General features: G+C 42.5%; 1 protein-coding gene across 2 annotated transcripts in view; it reads right to left on the reverse strand.

Moving 5' to 3' along the window:
• The window catches only part of LOC306885923 (steroid hormone receptor ERR2-like), an 87,658-nt gene that overhangs the window by 15,167 nt on the left and 55,044 nt on the right, over window positions 1-17,447 (reverse strand). For both annotated transcript variants that reach the window (XM_079442744.1, XM_079442743.1), the window contains exon 5: window positions 17,145-17,306. In XM_079442744.1, the coding sequence (XP_079298870.1) occupies window positions 17,145-17,306 (162 nt within the window). The remainder of the gene's footprint in view (window positions 1-17,144; window positions 17,307-17,447) is intronic.

A 17,447-nucleotide genomic window follows, 5' to 3' on the forward strand; every position in this document is an offset into this window, starting at 1 on the left:
CAAGGTTATCTTATTATATTATTGTTACCTTATAGACTTAAGAATACATCCATGCCAGACAAGGAAGACGCTCTGATTTGAATTTACAACATTTATTTTACCAACCAAACATGTTAACATATTTGTTGTCGTCTTCTAAATAATGGCGCGAGTGGGGCTTGAGGAAGTGACGTCGCCTGCGTCTGCGCAGTGCAACCTGATGCAGCTCCAGAAGAGACACAGGAAACAGAAGTACTGCAAAATAATAATAATAATAATAATAATAACGTGACTAAACGAGACGAAATAACGTTATAACATTTCGTTTCGTCTCGTTTTAGTCAGCGAAAATTAGACATTTTAGCATAGTTTTTATTTTGCAAAACACATTTAGTCTAATTTTTATTGGTCAACAATATTGCATTTTATATTTAATTATCGTCATCGTCACATGACCAGCATTTACGTCGCGTCTCGTTTTCGTCACGTGATAAAGGTTCGTTGACGACGATATTTAGTCACAATTTTCGTTGACGAAAGCAACACCACGTGCATCCCTACAATAAAATTGTTAAGTCTGGTGTATGTAAGTGCTTCTGAAGTGGAGAAAAACACAGTCTTTAAAATGCATTGAGATATAAATATAGGCCTATGTATTGACATTGGCTTAATAAATAAATAATATCTTAGTGAACCTGTAACAAAGGTTTGTGTGAAGGTCAGAGTACAGAAAAGATCCTGAACTCATTATAAAAGCAGCAGAAGTCTGTGGACAGTCTCCATTGTGATGAAAACAAATGTGTGTGTTTGTCTGATTCCTCTACATTTGGCATGACATCATCAGCTGGGACCCAATCAATACATGTCTGCTCATAAATTACACTGCTCCATAAATAATTTCAGCAGCGCTGCTGCTGCTCACACGAGCGTTGAGCTCATGCATCTGTCTCACCTCATCTCATGCCAACGACGACAAAGAGCACAATCAAATCAAAGCTGTGCAATGGATTCCACCTTACAGTCAGAGTGTTTATGTCATTCCTGATCTCTGTCTTATCAGCCAGAGAAACACTTCTACAGTCTTATTAGGTTAAACATGTCCAAATTTGATAAATATAATACCATATCTTAATAATTTCAAAGCTCTGCTTATTCAGAAGCAGAAAAGATATTACAACATACAGCAAACTTAAACTTAAATAGATTTCATAATTCATAATCTTAGTGTAAATGATTCATCAGTGATGTTATGCAAAATGATAAAATATGTCTTCATAATCTTCCTTCAAAGCAAATTAAACTTGGCCAACCTCTGAATAACTTTCTGCACCACACTTTTACTTTTCAACCCACCTGTAATCCATATTTTGTCTTGTTAAATACAAAAATAAATGTCATTACCAACATAGGCTAATTGGAAAAACGTGCCTGTGGAGATTTTATGCAAAATGATATTACTTTGTTTCTTGCATGTTTTAGGACACTTTCAAAGTGATACTAAAAGTGCATTCAGTTTTATCCGAGACAGATAAATGTCAATCTGCCACTAAAAGGTTAACGATCTATAATATTTGAAAATAACGTACCACCCATCTGAATTCAGTGTTGAGAAAAGCAAACGAGAGATAAAAACATTTGCTGAAGCGACAATGGCTTTCGTTATGTCCTAAGAACGTTTAACCTACATTCCAATTAAGTTATGAAAACATTATTTGTATGTTTTAAAAAAAAAATTTTTTTTAAAAACATTTATTTCTCTTTTTTATGTGTTAAGGCCTATTCACACCAAGGACGATAACGATAAAGATATAGTTCCAAAAATCTTTCTCAATATTAAAGAATAGCAGAGTCCACACCACAGCTATAACGATAAAGGCACAGAGAAACAATATCGTTGTAATCGCTTTCAGAACGATCTTTTCCAGCTGATGAACAATACAAACATTGACATCCAATCAGAATCCATCCTGCTATAACGAGCTCGAGAATTTAAAGCGGCAGACGAGCGTGCGCTTAGAATAAACTAGTGTGGACGCTAATCTCATTATTTTATAGTTATCGTTCTTGGCATGAACGGGCCTTTAACGTTAAAAGAACATTCCATTTTATCATTTTACAAACATTATGGAAACCTAATATTTGAATGTTATAATTACATTTAAAAAAATGTCAGAGAAATGTCCAACTAAATGTTTCAGTAAAAACATTCCACAAACAATATATAAATAACGTTTTTGTGCTAACATTTTGAAAAACTATTAAAAAACAGTTAACTGTCAACAAATGTTAATGTTAATGTAACTTGAATTTATGTTTGTTACCAAAGTGTGTGCTGAGAATGTTCCCTGTTAGCTGGGCTTCTACAAGTCTTTAAGCTTTTCTATTGTGACATGTATCGTGACTTGCATCATAAGTGCAATGCTGTACTAGGTGAGCTAACAAGCAAGTTTACTACATCAGAAAAGCCATATATATATTACATATTAGTGCTGTCAATCGATAAAAAAAAACTAATTAATCGCACATTTTTCTGAAATTAATCGCGATTAAGGCCAGTATCACTGATACCAATTAATACTGATTTCCCTATAAAAAAGTTTAACCATTGACTATAGCCATTCAACTTTACATTATAATTAAGAGCTATCAATTTGAACATTTATTAGACTTTCAAAATAACTTCTAATTTAAGTGAACTTAAAACAATCTTCACATAAACCCATTATAATAAATGTCATATTTATCCACCTGTGCCCCTCAGCAGAAATATACAGAAATCGAATAAAGTTATCAAACACTAACTTCTAAACTAAATACAGATGAATCCTTAAAACTATAAAAGTTACTGATTTCCTCTTTTTTCCTTTTTTCTTGATGAACAGACATCACAGCAGCTTATTAGGTTGTTTTTGGCTTTCTTTAAGAAATGCCGCTACATGACGCGGATCTGACACTCATCGTATTTTCTCTCAACTCTACCTTTTCTGACCCATTTCAGTCTCTTCTAATGAGCTGACGAGTTGCATCGGATGTGTTAGATGAGGGAGACAGTGCTAGGATGCTCCAGGACAGTTTTGAAAACCATTTCAGAGACATGTTATTAATGTAATTTATATATATCATATTACATGCATGCACAGTTTTAAGGCAGCTTTAATTGCTTTTTTGGTAACTTCATGACCTAACTTATCACGACATTTCATGCTCAGTTTCTTTTCGCGATTTGATATCAAATGATACAGGCTATGCGCGCGCTGGCACCTTTGTGCGTGTATTGAAGAGCACGCTTTGCGAGCACAGTACAGTTTCTGCGCTCGTTTGACTCGCGCCTGAAGGCTGATTGACGCTGAAGTGAAGTTGAAGCACGCTTCTGAAACGTCTACTGTTTGATGTGCTCGTAAATACGTTCTGCGATTGAATAAATTCACTTCTTGTCAAGAAAAAAGAGACAGAATTGGCAGTTATGTGTGGGGTGGCCAACCCTAGGCCCCGCCCCTGCGTTAACGACGTTAAATAATTTTAACGCGTTAAACTGAAAAGATTAATTGCCTGTGTTAACGCGCTAATTTTGACACCACTAATATATATATATATATAAACTTATTTTTGCACGATTCTTTGCACAGTCAAGAATTTAGATTGTTTAATCACATAACCAATAACCATATATATATGTATATATATATATGGTTATTGGTTATGTGATTAAACAATCTAAATTCTTGACTGTGCAAAGAATCGTGCAAAAATAAGTCTTTACTAATGGATAATCTGCCCATGTAATCATATTTTGTGTGAAAAGGAATAAAATATGTTGATGTTTTACTGTCACTAGTGTTAATTTCAGCTGGAAACTGCAGTTAATTGTATACATATACATGTTTTTGGAGTTTCACAAAAATTAAGCAAGAGGCACATTTTTCTAATGAGCCTGTGTTGTCCATTATGGAAGTACAATGGTTTCTGGGTGCCGTTTCATGTTGACTTTAAATGAAGATATATCTCTACTTTACTAGCAATAAGCGTCCCATCAGAACCCAGTGCAGGGCTAGAGATAATTTGGTCAGTGAAGCATAAACGATATGACGTTTTGTTCTGTTAAATACAGTAATACCCTTGTCTTAATCTGCTTTCCCTGACCTCCTGACCGGCCCGCACCACTGCGTACTCGTCCCCAGAGACACCGCTGGGCCAGACATGAGCCGCTCAGCCTGATGACAGGCCAGAAATTATGTTTAATCAGTCACGTAATTACACATCATTTATTTCCACTGCTAAACAGATTCTGTGGTTAATGAGTAGCTGTGTAGTATTGATGGACCTGACCCTGCAAAACAGCTTCCTCAATGGATTGACTCGTGGTGTCTTCTGTGTGTCGTTAGCTATGGATAATAACCTATAACGGACAAATTCACGGAATGTAATTATGTGAAAGTGAAAGTCACATTTCGGGAGTATGTAAACTACATCTATGATCAAAGTTCAATTAAGGCCCTTACGTATATATACTCACAGCAAAGTTCTTTTTTGTTCCTCACTTAGGGTTAAAAGGAAATTTGAAGTATCAACACCACAGACCAATGGTAGCTTAAAAGGTGTTTACCAGGCGGAGCTTTCAAACCAAGCAGATCTTTGTTGGTGAATGTGGCAAATGTGCGCATTGCAAAATCTGTGTGAGGAAATTTTTTACCCTCACGTGAAATTCCCAATTGATTCCTACTGAATTGACTGGATTTCGCCTGCAACTTTATAGTGCTTTATATGCCGATACCGATATACAATTATTTTTTAATTTTGTTTAGTTTTTTAACAATAAATTATTTGTTAGAATTAAATAAACAATAATAAAGTTATTTTATAATGACAGTACATTGAAGATTTGAAAATAACAATAAAAATATATTAAATCATATTTTTTTCAGAAAGATGCAGTAGTAACCTTAACATTTTATTTCATGATTTAACATTTGTAAATTTTCTAAAGCAAAAGAGTTGTAAAAATTCTGAAAATATTTTAGAGCTCATACTTTAAAAAAATATAACACATTACTGAAAACATCAGTATATATAACATTATTTATTTTAAATGTCATGTTTGTGATTTATTTATTTATTTTTGTTTGTTCACGTAAGCTATAGCTTCTGACCTTTAAATCAAAACATACTCATGATTTTATGGCATAATTTACTGCTTTATTTAATCAGAAACACGAATATTATTTGTGTATTTTGCTTTCATATTATTAGAAGTAGGCCAACAGCACCCCCTATGGAATTAAAACTCCTTACTGAGCAGACCCGGGAGAGGCTGCCGCTGCTGCATGTGTTATTACTGTTTATCATAAACCAAACGCGTCATTCTTTACATGCATTCTCAGTTTAAATGCAGTGATCCAAAACAGTGAATCCAATCACCATTCAGGCAAAACTGCTTTAAGAATGAGCCACACTGTTGACGTGATCTAATCGCTAGCACTCCCTGAGCACATAATGTATTCCTCTTATCGGCATCATTTTTCATATCAGGCTGATTCCGATATTTACATTTAAAGCCATTATCCGCCAATTCCGATATTGGTCCGATAATATCGTGCATCCCTAATATTTATATTATTTTTCAATACATCTATGATCAAAGTTCAATTAGTGTTAAAATAAATTTGAAATATCGGTGTCACAGACAAATGGTCGAAGGATATTTAGCTTTTTCAAACTCACAGTTTGTTCTTCGGTTTCACTTGTAATCAGCTTGGACAGATGGTAGTTTGAAGGTGTTTACCAGCCTGAACAAACATTTCTGGAAAGTTCACTTTGGCCAGCTGTTTTAAACTCCCTGACCAAACGTCAGATTGGCCAGATTTTTATAGAAATAAGTCACACCAGTTCGTCTGATTTTGCACCATGGACCAATGGTTGCTCGAAGGTGTTTACCAGCTGAAGAAAACTATTATGAAAAGTTTACTTTGGCAAGCGTAAACTCCCAAAACAAACTTCATTTTGGCCTGATTTTGTTTGAAATTACATGACAGTTCTCACTAGCAACCGTTCTTCAAAATCCTCTCCGCTCAAACACTGGTGATCAGCACATGGTGGGCCACTGATGGCATGTGGCCGATTAGTTGACTACTTTCCTGGGCAGCTAGTTAACTAAGTAGCAATTCGTAGAGCACAGGCTTGTCCACTGCGGCAGATGCCCCTCACTCACCTCTCCCATCTCGCGCATGGGTGGCGACGGGGTTGGATCCGGGCTTTGATTGCCCCATCCATCATGATCGGTGGTGCTGAAGCCCATCAATGGTTAAATTGAATATACTAAGGCCTGTCGGTCGGTGTCTATATTTAATAAAGGCCGCTGATGAGGTGCTGATTTATCGGGCGGCAGTATTCACACATTACAAGGAGATTACACAGCACGAGCTGGATCAGCCCCGGCAACACAGTAAGGAGATTTCACCGTTTAATGACAAGGAGAAAACAGCAAACCCAAGCCAGGGAAGGAGAGATGGGCGGATACAAATGCAATCACTGTATGCACGAGGGGAATTATCCACCGTCATGAGGGGTGACGTGATGCCTGTTAAATTTAGGCTTGATGCTTGTGGTTCAACTGCATATGCTTTGTCAAACCGTTCATCATCAACGCCAGTCCAATTAAGGTGCCCATGAACTTATTCTGACTCAATAATGGACTGAAAAGAGAAAAAAATATATACAAACACAGGGTTTGGTGGTGTACATATTAGTGAGATTTCAGGGAAATGTCATGGGCATAAAAGGTCCATTTTCAATAATGTAGTGATGTATGCAGCACAGCTCACATAGAAAAAGCTTTCATACCAAGCAGATCTCTGCTGAATATAGTGAATTTGCATGACCAACTGAACCCATTGCGAAATCTGCATTGGGAGTTTTTTTCAACCTCGAGGGAAATTCCCAGTTGATTGCTACTGAAATGACTGGATTTTTGCCAAACCTTTATTGTGGGCTGTGCATCTTAACTGGAATAACACCTCAAACATAAATCTGAAATAATCCATTTTCAATTAGATTTATTTTTTTAAACACTTTTCGACTGATTTATGAATTATGAATTTATGATTTATGAATTCTGCATTTTGGGATTGAAAAAACATTATGCAGCCACATTTGTCGCTGTTTTGCTAATTTTTGTGTTTAAAATCCATTAATTTCCATAGAAATGACTGTTTTTGCTCTATTTCGCCAACAGAAATAACTCCAAACACAGCCACAGCACTATTTTGCGTCTCTAAGCAGCATAAGCAACCGTTTGAGCAACTGTTTAAATGATTCGGTTCAATCCCAATGACTCACTTATTACAGTGACAGTGACGTGAACACACACCCGGAGCAGTGGGCAGCCATTTATGCTGCAGCGTCCAGGGAGCAGTTGGGGGTTTGGTGCCTTGCTCAAGGGTACCTCAGTTATGGCATTGAGGGTGGAGAGATATACATTCACTCCCCCCACCTACAATCCCTGCTGGCCCGAGACTCAAACCCGCAACCTTTGGATTACAAGTCCGTCTCTCTAACCATTAGGCCACGACTTCCCCAGTGGGGATTAAAAGTGACTTGATGCCACCTACTGGCAGTTTTAATTTCACATTTAAAGTATTTTATTTTTTATTTTTTAAATAATTTCAAATATCAGTATTCAACGTTTTATGAATCAAAACATTATTTATTCATTTGCAACTGCAGGTTAAAGCATTCCATGTCCCTCAGAGCTGCATTAACAGTGGGTAAATATATCTATTCCACATCAGATGCAGCTTCTGTGTTTCCTCTGCATTGCAAAGATGAATTTTGTTGATACTGATTTCATTTGTTTGGTAACAGCCCAAATGTCTTATACTAATCGACTGATTAAATTTAACTCTAATTAAAAATTTCTAAATTTAAGTTTGAAAATTATGAAAATTCATATATAAAAAAGAAGTAAATATTAGCATTTTTATTTTTTAAGTTTACTATAAAATAATTGTATTTGTATTTAATACTCCCTTTTTATTTTAAAATATAATAGTAATATCACACTTCATTATTTTGTTTATTATTTTATTTAAAATACTTCAAATTTTGCCTATCTAGGGAGCACACTGGGTTTCGGAACACAGCCATTCCCCCGGTTTCACAGACAAGGCTTAAACCTAGTCTCAGACTAAAATGAAAATCTGAGCTGTTTCAACTGAAAGAAACTTGCACTGATTGATCTTAAAATTTATCAATGCCTTTGTTTTGTCTCAAGACGGACACCAGTAATGTTTTTTCTAGGCACATTTAAAAAAAAAATACTTTAATGTCCTAATTGAACTATGGTCTAATCCTGGCTTAATCTAAACCAGGCCATTATGTGTCATTTCAGTACACTCCTGTTACATCAGAATAAAGTTTTTTGAAAGCAAGACAGCTATCATACCATGTGACTTCCCAACCGGACGTTTCAGGTTGGGACAAAAATTCCACACATCCTCAGAATTCCCTGCTGGAAAAATCCGGCACTAAGAGTCAGGGGTCTGGAGGCAGGTGATCACCAGCTGTCTAATGTGACAGAGCTACAGTGTCCGACCAGTAACGGAATGTAAAGCCTAAGTCCAAACCACATCTGACAGCTTCTATTGTCCAGAACACGTCCAGGTCATCAGACACTAGTTCTGCTGCTCCAGTGAAAGGTAAGCCATCACATTACACACGGCAGCTTCGTCCGTTCGATGATGTTGGTTTTTGTAACTTGCTCTAGTAAAGTTAGTTTAGCTTGTTTGCATATCCATGAAGCGAGCAGAGGGGAACTCCAGGACTTAGACAGAGTGAAATGCGATCTGGCCAAGAACAAGAAGCTAGTGTATGTATGTCAAAGGTCTTTAGCACCTTAGCAGCAAAAAAGCCATCTGTCAACATGTTCCACACATCAGCTTTAATGAGACGCCACTCAAACTATTTACAGAGACCTCTTCTCTCTGCCATGCCTACCGAAGCCCGGACATTCAGAGGAGGGATTAATTGACAATTAATCAACGGCTGATTTGATAGGGCCTGACCATACCTGGAGGCTGTTTACAGCAGTTTACTGACAGATGAGATGGGAGTCTGAGCGCCGTGTCCTAACGTGCACTATAAAAGGCTTTACTTCAGACAGGTGTGAACGGGGGTCTGTGAGTTCAGAAGACCAGTGTGTAACGCGTGCACACTAATAATATTAGTGTAAATCTAATCTGAAACACACTTGATGGATAAAATCCTACATGTTTGCCTCCTTCACTTAGAATTAGATCACATTAAAGCAGTAAAATGGGCTGTGAACGGTGTCTTGAATTAAGCGAGTCGTCTTAAGATACAGATTTCAGTCTATGTGAAATGCTGTAACATTTTGATACCATGTAGTCTTAATAAATAAATGAACAGGGTCAGTTTTGATTTAAGTGTGGTCTATGTAGTAAAGAATCACAGCAAACGCTCTGGCATAACCTGCCTTCTCAAGCACTGTCACAGTTGAACAGGGTAAGTAATACAAATAAAAAAACATAAAGTGTTACTTATGATCCACTGGTCTCCACATTGTAATAAACTGATAATGTTTGAAAACGTTTTAGGTTACGTATGTAATCCCAGTTCCTCGAAGGAACAAGACGCTGCGTCAGGAGACGCTTTGGGGAACGAGATGCCCACGGCTCCAGACTTCCAAGTCCCTGCCCTGTGTGTAGCCATATGGAGCACAGCTAGAGCAAGAGAATAGAAGAGCCTGGAATGGCTCTCATTTCCAGGCCATAAAATCTGACAAAGGTCAGGGGCGTGGACCAGTGTTGCAGATGTCCTGGATAGGGACACCTGCGAGAAAGGCCTTGGAGGCCGCCACACTCCTCGTGGAATGAGCCCTGACTCCCATGGGCGAGTGGAGATCAGAAGACTCATAAGCCATCTGAATGGCATCCACAATCCACCGACTGAGGGTCTGCTTGGAAGCAGGAAAACCTCTCTTAGGGGGACCAAAGCAAACAAGCAGTTGGTCCGCCTTCCTCCACAAAGCAGCTCTGTGGACGTATGCGTCACACCACAGCCTGTTGTACTGCAGGCCTTTAGTCCTCCTCCCTTTCGGGAGCCCGACCTGCTGAGGCTAAATCGTATGTGTCCAGTGCTCGCAGTGCTGTGGTGTGACTGACGGAACCTTGGGGAAATACCCCGCACGGGGGTATAGAAAGACTTTGGCCATACTAGTCGCAAAGTACAAATGGGTAGGGGTCACAGAGAGGGCCTGCAGGTCCCCAACTCTCTTCAGAGATGTCATCGCCAGAAGAAACACGGAGATGGCGATCTGAGATCTCCTCAATAGGCTCGAAGGGAGGCCTACAGAGAGTGTTCAACACCACAGCCAAGTCCCAAGGGGGGACCCGGGACCGTACCAGAGGCCTTAGCCTCAGTGCACCATGGAGGAAACATGTAACTAGGGGTTGTCTGCCCACTGTCAGTCCACCAAGAGGGGTGTGGTAAGCCGAGATTGCCGCCACATAGACCTTCAAGGTGGAGTGGGCTAACCCTGCGGAGAGTCGAGCCTGCAGGAACTCCAGCACTGTACCAAACGGGCAGTTAACTGGGTCGAGCTGGCGATCTCCGCACCATGAAGTGAAGAGTCTCCACTTCAGGGCGTACAGTCTCCTCGTAGAGGGAGCTCTGGATTGGAGAATTGTCTCAACAACCTCGGTTGAGAGACCGGAAGCTATGAGCTGTGCCCCCTCAGGGGCCACACCCACAGCTTCCACAACTCCGGGCGAGGGTGCACAATGGTGCCTCCTGCCTGTGAGAGGAGATCCCTCCTGACTGGAATCTCCCATGGAGAGCCGTCGAGGAGGGAAATCAGGTCCATGAACCATACTCGGCCCGGCCAGAACGGGGTCCGGCCAGCCGGAGTCCGTCCCGGCGCACTCTCTCCAGAACTCCGGGGAGCAGAGCGATCGGGGGAAAGGCGTACAGATGAAGCCTCGGCCACGTCTGTACCATGGCATCCAGCCCCAGAGCAGCTGGATGACGTAGAGAGTACCAGAGGGGACACTGAGCCTGGCCAAACACTCTCCAGATCTGCTTCACCACCTCGGTGTGAAGCATCCATTCCCCGGATAACAGCCCCTGCCTCGACAGGGTGTCTGCTCGAATATTGAGATGCCCAGGGATGTAAACAGCTCTCAATGAGAGGAGTTTGCCCTGGGCCCACGCAAGGATTTGGTGTGCCAACCTGTACAGGGGGCGCGACCGCGACCGCAGACCTCCTTGGTGGTTGATGTAAGAGACCACCGATGTGTTGTCGGTGCAAACTAACACATGGTGACCTCTCAGGTCTGGGAGAAAGTATTTCAGAGCCTGAAACACGGCCAGCATCTTGAGCCTGTTGATGTGCCAGGCGAGATGACGACCTATTCACCGACCATGGGCAGGGTGGCCACTCATGACCGCTCCCCAAACGGTGAGGGATGCGTCTGTCGCTAGCATTACGCGGCGACAAGGAGCTCCCAACACCAGGCCCTGGGACAAGAACCAAGGTTGTCTCCACATATCCAAGGCACGTAGGCACCGCCGCGTGACCTTGATCATGTGAAGCGGGTTTCTCCTCGGGGAGAACCCCTTGGTCTTGAGCCACCACTGTAGGGGTCTCATGTACAGCAGGCCAATAGGTAACACGTTGGACGCAGCCGCTATCAGACCCAGCAGTCTCTGAAGCTGCTTGACAGTGAGTGACTGGCCTTCTTTCACTCTCCTGACCTCCGTGAGTATCGACTCGATCCGAGCAGGAGACATACGTGCCTGCATCGTGGTCGAATCCAACAGCACACCATGATAAGTGGTTCTCTGTACTGGAGAAAGAACACTCTTCTTGGCGTTTAGTCTTAACCCCAACACTTTCATGTGGGCGAGAACAACATCTAGATGTTGAGCCGCCCTCCGCTCTGACTGAGCGAGAATCAACCAATCGTCGATATAATTGAGTATGCGGACGCCCCGTAGCCGCTAACGCGAGCGTCCACACACTTCGTGAAATTGCGGGGTGAGAGTGCTAGGCCGAAGGGAAGTACCCGATACTGGTAAGCTTTGCCCCCGAAAGCAAACCTCAGGAACTTCCTGTGAGAGGGAAGGATGGAAACGTGGAAATATACGTCTTTTAGATCGATCGCGACAAACCAGTCCTCGGACCTGATTTGACACGCGACCTGCCTGAGCGTGAGCATCTTGAACTTCAGTCTGCTGACTGAGCGGTTCAGATGCCTCAGATCTAAAATTGGACGCAATCCTCCATCCTTCTTTGGAACTATGAAGTACCGGCTGTAGAACCCGGACTCTCTCTCGTGAGGAGGAACCACCTCGATGGCCTCCTTCCTTAAGAGAGTATGTACCTCTTGTTCCATTACCAGAGCCTGCTCGGGGCCCACTAACGTGGAAATCACCCTGTTGAACTGAGCCGGACGAGAACCGAACTGGATTATGTAGCCTCTTTCTACAGTGCGCAGGACCCATCAAATTCAAATTCAAATTCAAATTTTATTTGTCACATACATATACATACGTAGTACGACATGTAGTGAAATGTATTGTACGACTGTCCAACAAATTGTCCAACAAAATTAGAAAAACCTCAAGTTTACAAAAATACAAATAGAAAAAGTACAGTAACCATATATACAGAATAAACTAGCAATAAAATAAAATAACAAATAGATATGAGAATAAAAAATAGAATATGATTCTATATAGATTCTATAAAAAGTAAAGTGTATGTCAGTGATAAAGTGTCCGTGTGCTGTGCTGTGCAGTGCAGTAAAGTGTATAAGTGAGTAAAAGGATACTAAAGACAAAGACAAATGGTATGTAAGTCCCACTCATTTATCCTTCCGTACCTTCTACAAATTAGTGCAGATTGTACTTGAAAAATGTGCAAAGTGGAAGTGTGGGGTGATGTGATTAGAGTGGAGAGTGGTTTAGACTCCGAATGGCCTGCGGGAAGAAGCTCCTCCTCATTCTCTCTGTGTTCGCCTTCATGGAGCGGAAGCGTCTCCCTGAACGCAGCAGAGAAAAGAGTCCATTGTTGGGATGGCTGAGGTCCTTCACTATCTTCCTGGCCCTGGTCAGGCACCGCTTGCTGTAGATGTCCTGCAGGTTAGGGAGCTCGGTGTGAATGGTACGTTCCGCTGAACGCACCACCCTCTGGAGGGCTCGTCTGTCCTGCATAGTGCAGTTCCCGAACCAGGAAGTGATGCTGCCCGTCAGGACGCTCTCGATGGTGCAGGTGTAAAAAGTCTTAAGCACCCGAGAGGGAAGTCTAAAGTCCTTTAAGCGTCTCAGATGGTACAGACGCTGCCTGGCCTTCTTCACCAGGGTGCTGGTATGACAGGACCAAGTCAAGTCCTGCGTGATGTGAACACCCAGGTATCTGAAGCTGTCCACTCTCTCCACTGGAGTCCCGCTGATCGTGATCGGCTGGTACGACCGCTCCTGCTTCGTACTGAAGTCCACTATCAGCTCCTTAGTTTTGCTGATGTTCAGGTGTAGACTATTCACCTGGCACCAACTCTCCAGGTTCTTAATCTCCTGTATGTAGGCCGTCTCGTCGTTGTCTGAGATCAGGCCCAACACAACAGTGTCATCAGCAAACTTAATGATGGTGGTGGAGTTGGAAGTGGCCACACAGTCATAAGTGTACAGTGAGTACAGCAGGGGGCTCAGAACACAACCTTGAGGGGCTCCAGTGCTTAGGGTGATGGAGGATGAGGTGTGTTTACCCATCCGTACGGCTTGCTGTCTGTCCTTCAGGAAGCTGGAGATCCATTGGCACAAGGATGTGCTGAGACCAAGGACCTCCAACTTGGAGGTGAGTGTGGAGGGAATTATGGTGTTAAACGCTGAACTGTAGTCCACAAACAGCATTTTTACATAATTCCCTTTTCTGCAGTCCAGGTGACTTGTTGTGGTGTGGAGGAGGTGTGAGATGGCATCCATCGAGACACATTTGGCAGTAGTTTCCACCCTGCGAAATGGTCTACTAAGGAAACCAGTCTCTCGAGACTGGCCTTTGGTGTAATCAGAGCGACTAGCTCGGTGCCCTGACGCGGCGCACCGGCAGGGAACGACAGTGCCGGGCGGAAGAGACTGAGATGTGTGCTCGCTGGAGACCGCTGCGCCCTGAAGCACCGTAGGTGGCAGGGTTGGCAGAACGATCTCCTGAGGGGACGACGACTGCTGTGTGCTGCAGCGATTCAGGAGGAAGACCCTGTCGCGTTCTTTAATATCTGACAGGGTCAACCACAGGTGCCTCTCCGCCGCCACCAGTGCTGCCATAGACTGCCCAATGGCACGGGCGGTCTCCTTGGTGTCACGGAGAGATAAATCAGCGGTTCTGCGGAGCTCACAAATGCCCTCCGCAGAAATTCCCTCGCCCTCATCCAACTCTTTGAGCAGGTGCGCTTGGTATGCCTGCAACACCGCCATGGTGTGCAGACATGAACCAGCATGACCTTCTGCCACGTACCCCTTGCCCACCAGCACCGACGATGTGCGCAGCGGCTTGGTGGACAAGGTCGGAGCCTTCAGGGACGACGTCGCGTCAGGAGACAGATAGCCCGCAAGCATCTGCTCCACACGCGGCATCGCCCCATAACCGCGCTCCCTCGCCCCCGTCACATTACTGTAGTAGCCAGACGAGGGGGCGAAGAGGCGGGCCGAAAAGGGTTCTCCCCACGACCTCGACACCTCAGTGTGGAGTTCGGGAAAAAACGGTAGGCTCCGATGTGGAGGTGAGGTCTGAAACCGCAGGAAGCGCTCATCCAGTTTGCCTCTCCGCGGTTCCACCGAACACTCGGCCGGCCAGTCGAGTCTCAACTTGGCTACAGCACGAGTGATCACCTCCACAAGCTCCTCATACTGGGGTGAAAGAGGGGGTGCGACATGTTCGGCGTCTCCCACATCAACCTTCTCAGAGGAAGACAAGAGAAGCGCCGCGGCCGCTGCCCGAGGGGAAGTAACCGCCAGGCGTGCTTCCGAACTCGGGGAGCGGTCGCGGGATCCAGCAGGTGAGGATGGAGATAGAGACTCGCTCGTCTCCGATCCCTCTGCTAGATCCCGTTGCGAACCCCACGAGCGCCGTCTCCGCTCCACCTCAGCGGCCGCGGGGAACGCCAATGAAAGAACCCTCTCCAGATTGAAGAGGGCCTTTCGGGAGTGAAGCACACGCAGAGGAAAACCCTCGCAGTGCGGACAGTCAGCCCCCTCGAGGGCTGCCTCCGCGTGCCTCGCTCCCAAGCAAAGCACACACAAGCTGTGCATATCCTCCGCACACAAATAACGTTTGCACGGAGGAACACACAGCCTGTATTGTGCCTCACTTCTCCCATACTGGGTTTTACAAAGCCTTTTTGACATGACTCGTAAAACGGACAGACAACAATAAATAGGACTTACAAGACACAGAGCGCTTAGCTGAATGACAGAAAGCTGACATCGGTTGCACCGCATGTGCTTTTATACCAGCTGGTCATTACGTCACCTCGCCCGTAATGTCCCTCCCATGTATTGGACAGATTTCATTGGTATTCAGAGCCGGTTACGCTGTAGGCGTTCCCCAAAGCGTCTCCTGACGCAGCTCGAGTTCCTGAAGAGGAACTAACAATTTAATGGTCTTTAGTGCAAAAACTAGAATTAAAGGCCCTTCAGTGCAGATGAATCATATTTCTCCATCACTGACTGTGACAGACAAAGACTAATTACTGTTGTAAATGTGCAATATGTGTTTTGTTTAATACACTAAATACTGCTGAACAATATGAGAAAATTTAACATCTGATATATTTATATTGATAATTTAATGACAGGAAATACATTTACTGCATTTAATTTAAATGCAATGTGTGCAGAATATGTGTACAATCAACTGTATTAATTTAGTCAAAAATGAAACAGATTGCCAGTAATAACAATGTGCATTAAGAATTTTGTCAACCTAAATTGAAGATACAAGTCGCTGATGAAGCAAAGCAAAAATAAATAAGTAAATACATAAAATAAATAAACAAATAATTAAGAAATATTAAATTAAAACAAAATGAAAAACAAAACAAAGCAAAAACAAAACAAAATACTTCTGAATGTGCACTGCACTGACAAAGCAAAGTAAATAAATAAATAATAATAAAAAACAAACAAACAAACAAACAAAGCAAAACAAATAAAAATAAAAATAATAGCAAAGCAAAACAAAACAAAAACAAATAAAAATAAATAAATAAATGCACTGTGTGTGTGTGTACTGGTATCCCCCACAAGTATAGTAATACCAGTAAATATTGTACTTGTGGGGACTTTTTTTTTTTGGTCCCCATGAGGAAACAAGCTTATAAATCAGACAGAATGAAGTGTTTTGAGAATGTAAAAATGCCTTTAGTTTAGTGTAAGGTGTAGGTTTAGCTGTAAGGTTAGGGAAAGGGGACAGAAAACAGTTTGTACAGTAGAAGAAACATTATATCTATGAAGAGTCCCTGTAAACCACACGTGTGTGTGTGTGTTGAGGAGCACTTTGAGGAGACTGTGTTTTTGGGTCAGTAGTGATCCAGTCGGCTGTAAGCTCCTTGCCGAAAGGCTCTCTGTGCTGACGCAGCACTGTGTGTGTGTGTGTGTGTGTGTGATTAAGGGGGTCAACATTCTCCTAATCTCCTTACTAGATAGCACTTCACCCAGCTAATGATTAGCATCTTCCCTAAAAACACAGCACAGATGGACGGAACTGAGTCAGCATGTGTACACAACAGTTACTTTCCCTTTCTTTCTTTAACGTGTCTGGTTTTAACTGCCACAGAACAAAATGCTTTCACACATGCAAAACAACAACAACACATTAATATGATGTCATATGAATGCAATGATGTCATAACTAAAGTTTTTTTTTTTGCATCATTCTGTATTAATTGAGAATGAACTTTAAGTTGGATTTGTATTATGAAAGATTATAAAATAACAGTAGAAATCATGAAGCTGAAGTGTCCAGCTTTACCAGTTGTTCCACCTAACTTCATGGCCCCATTTTATTTGCTAATAAATAATAATCTGAAATAGATTATTCTGATAAATATTAATTTGGACAAGCACATGCTTTCTGCACTATGGCCTGCCTCACTGACCTGGGATGTGTTTGGCCCAGCCGATGATGACCACCAGCTCGCGGTCGGCCAGGTCACACAGTGTGGTCAGAGCTTTGATGTCGCTCTCGGGCATGGTGGGGTCCGGCATGGCGTAGATCTTCTCTGGCTCCGCTACCAGCAGATGGGACACGATCTTCGTTACTGAGGATGAGGAGGAGGAGGCACAAATCGTGTTATTCTGATGTGAAATCACTCAGACACCGGAAACATGATAAACAATATAATATCTATTATCTGTTTCAGCTTCACTGCAGAATATTCACAAACTATTCATAATATATG

This window comes from Barbus barbus (assembly GCF_936440315.1).
Source record: "Barbus barbus genome assembly, chromosome: 20".
NCBI classification, from domain to species: domain Eukaryota; kingdom Metazoa; phylum Chordata; class Actinopteri; order Cypriniformes; family Cyprinidae; genus Barbus; species Barbus barbus.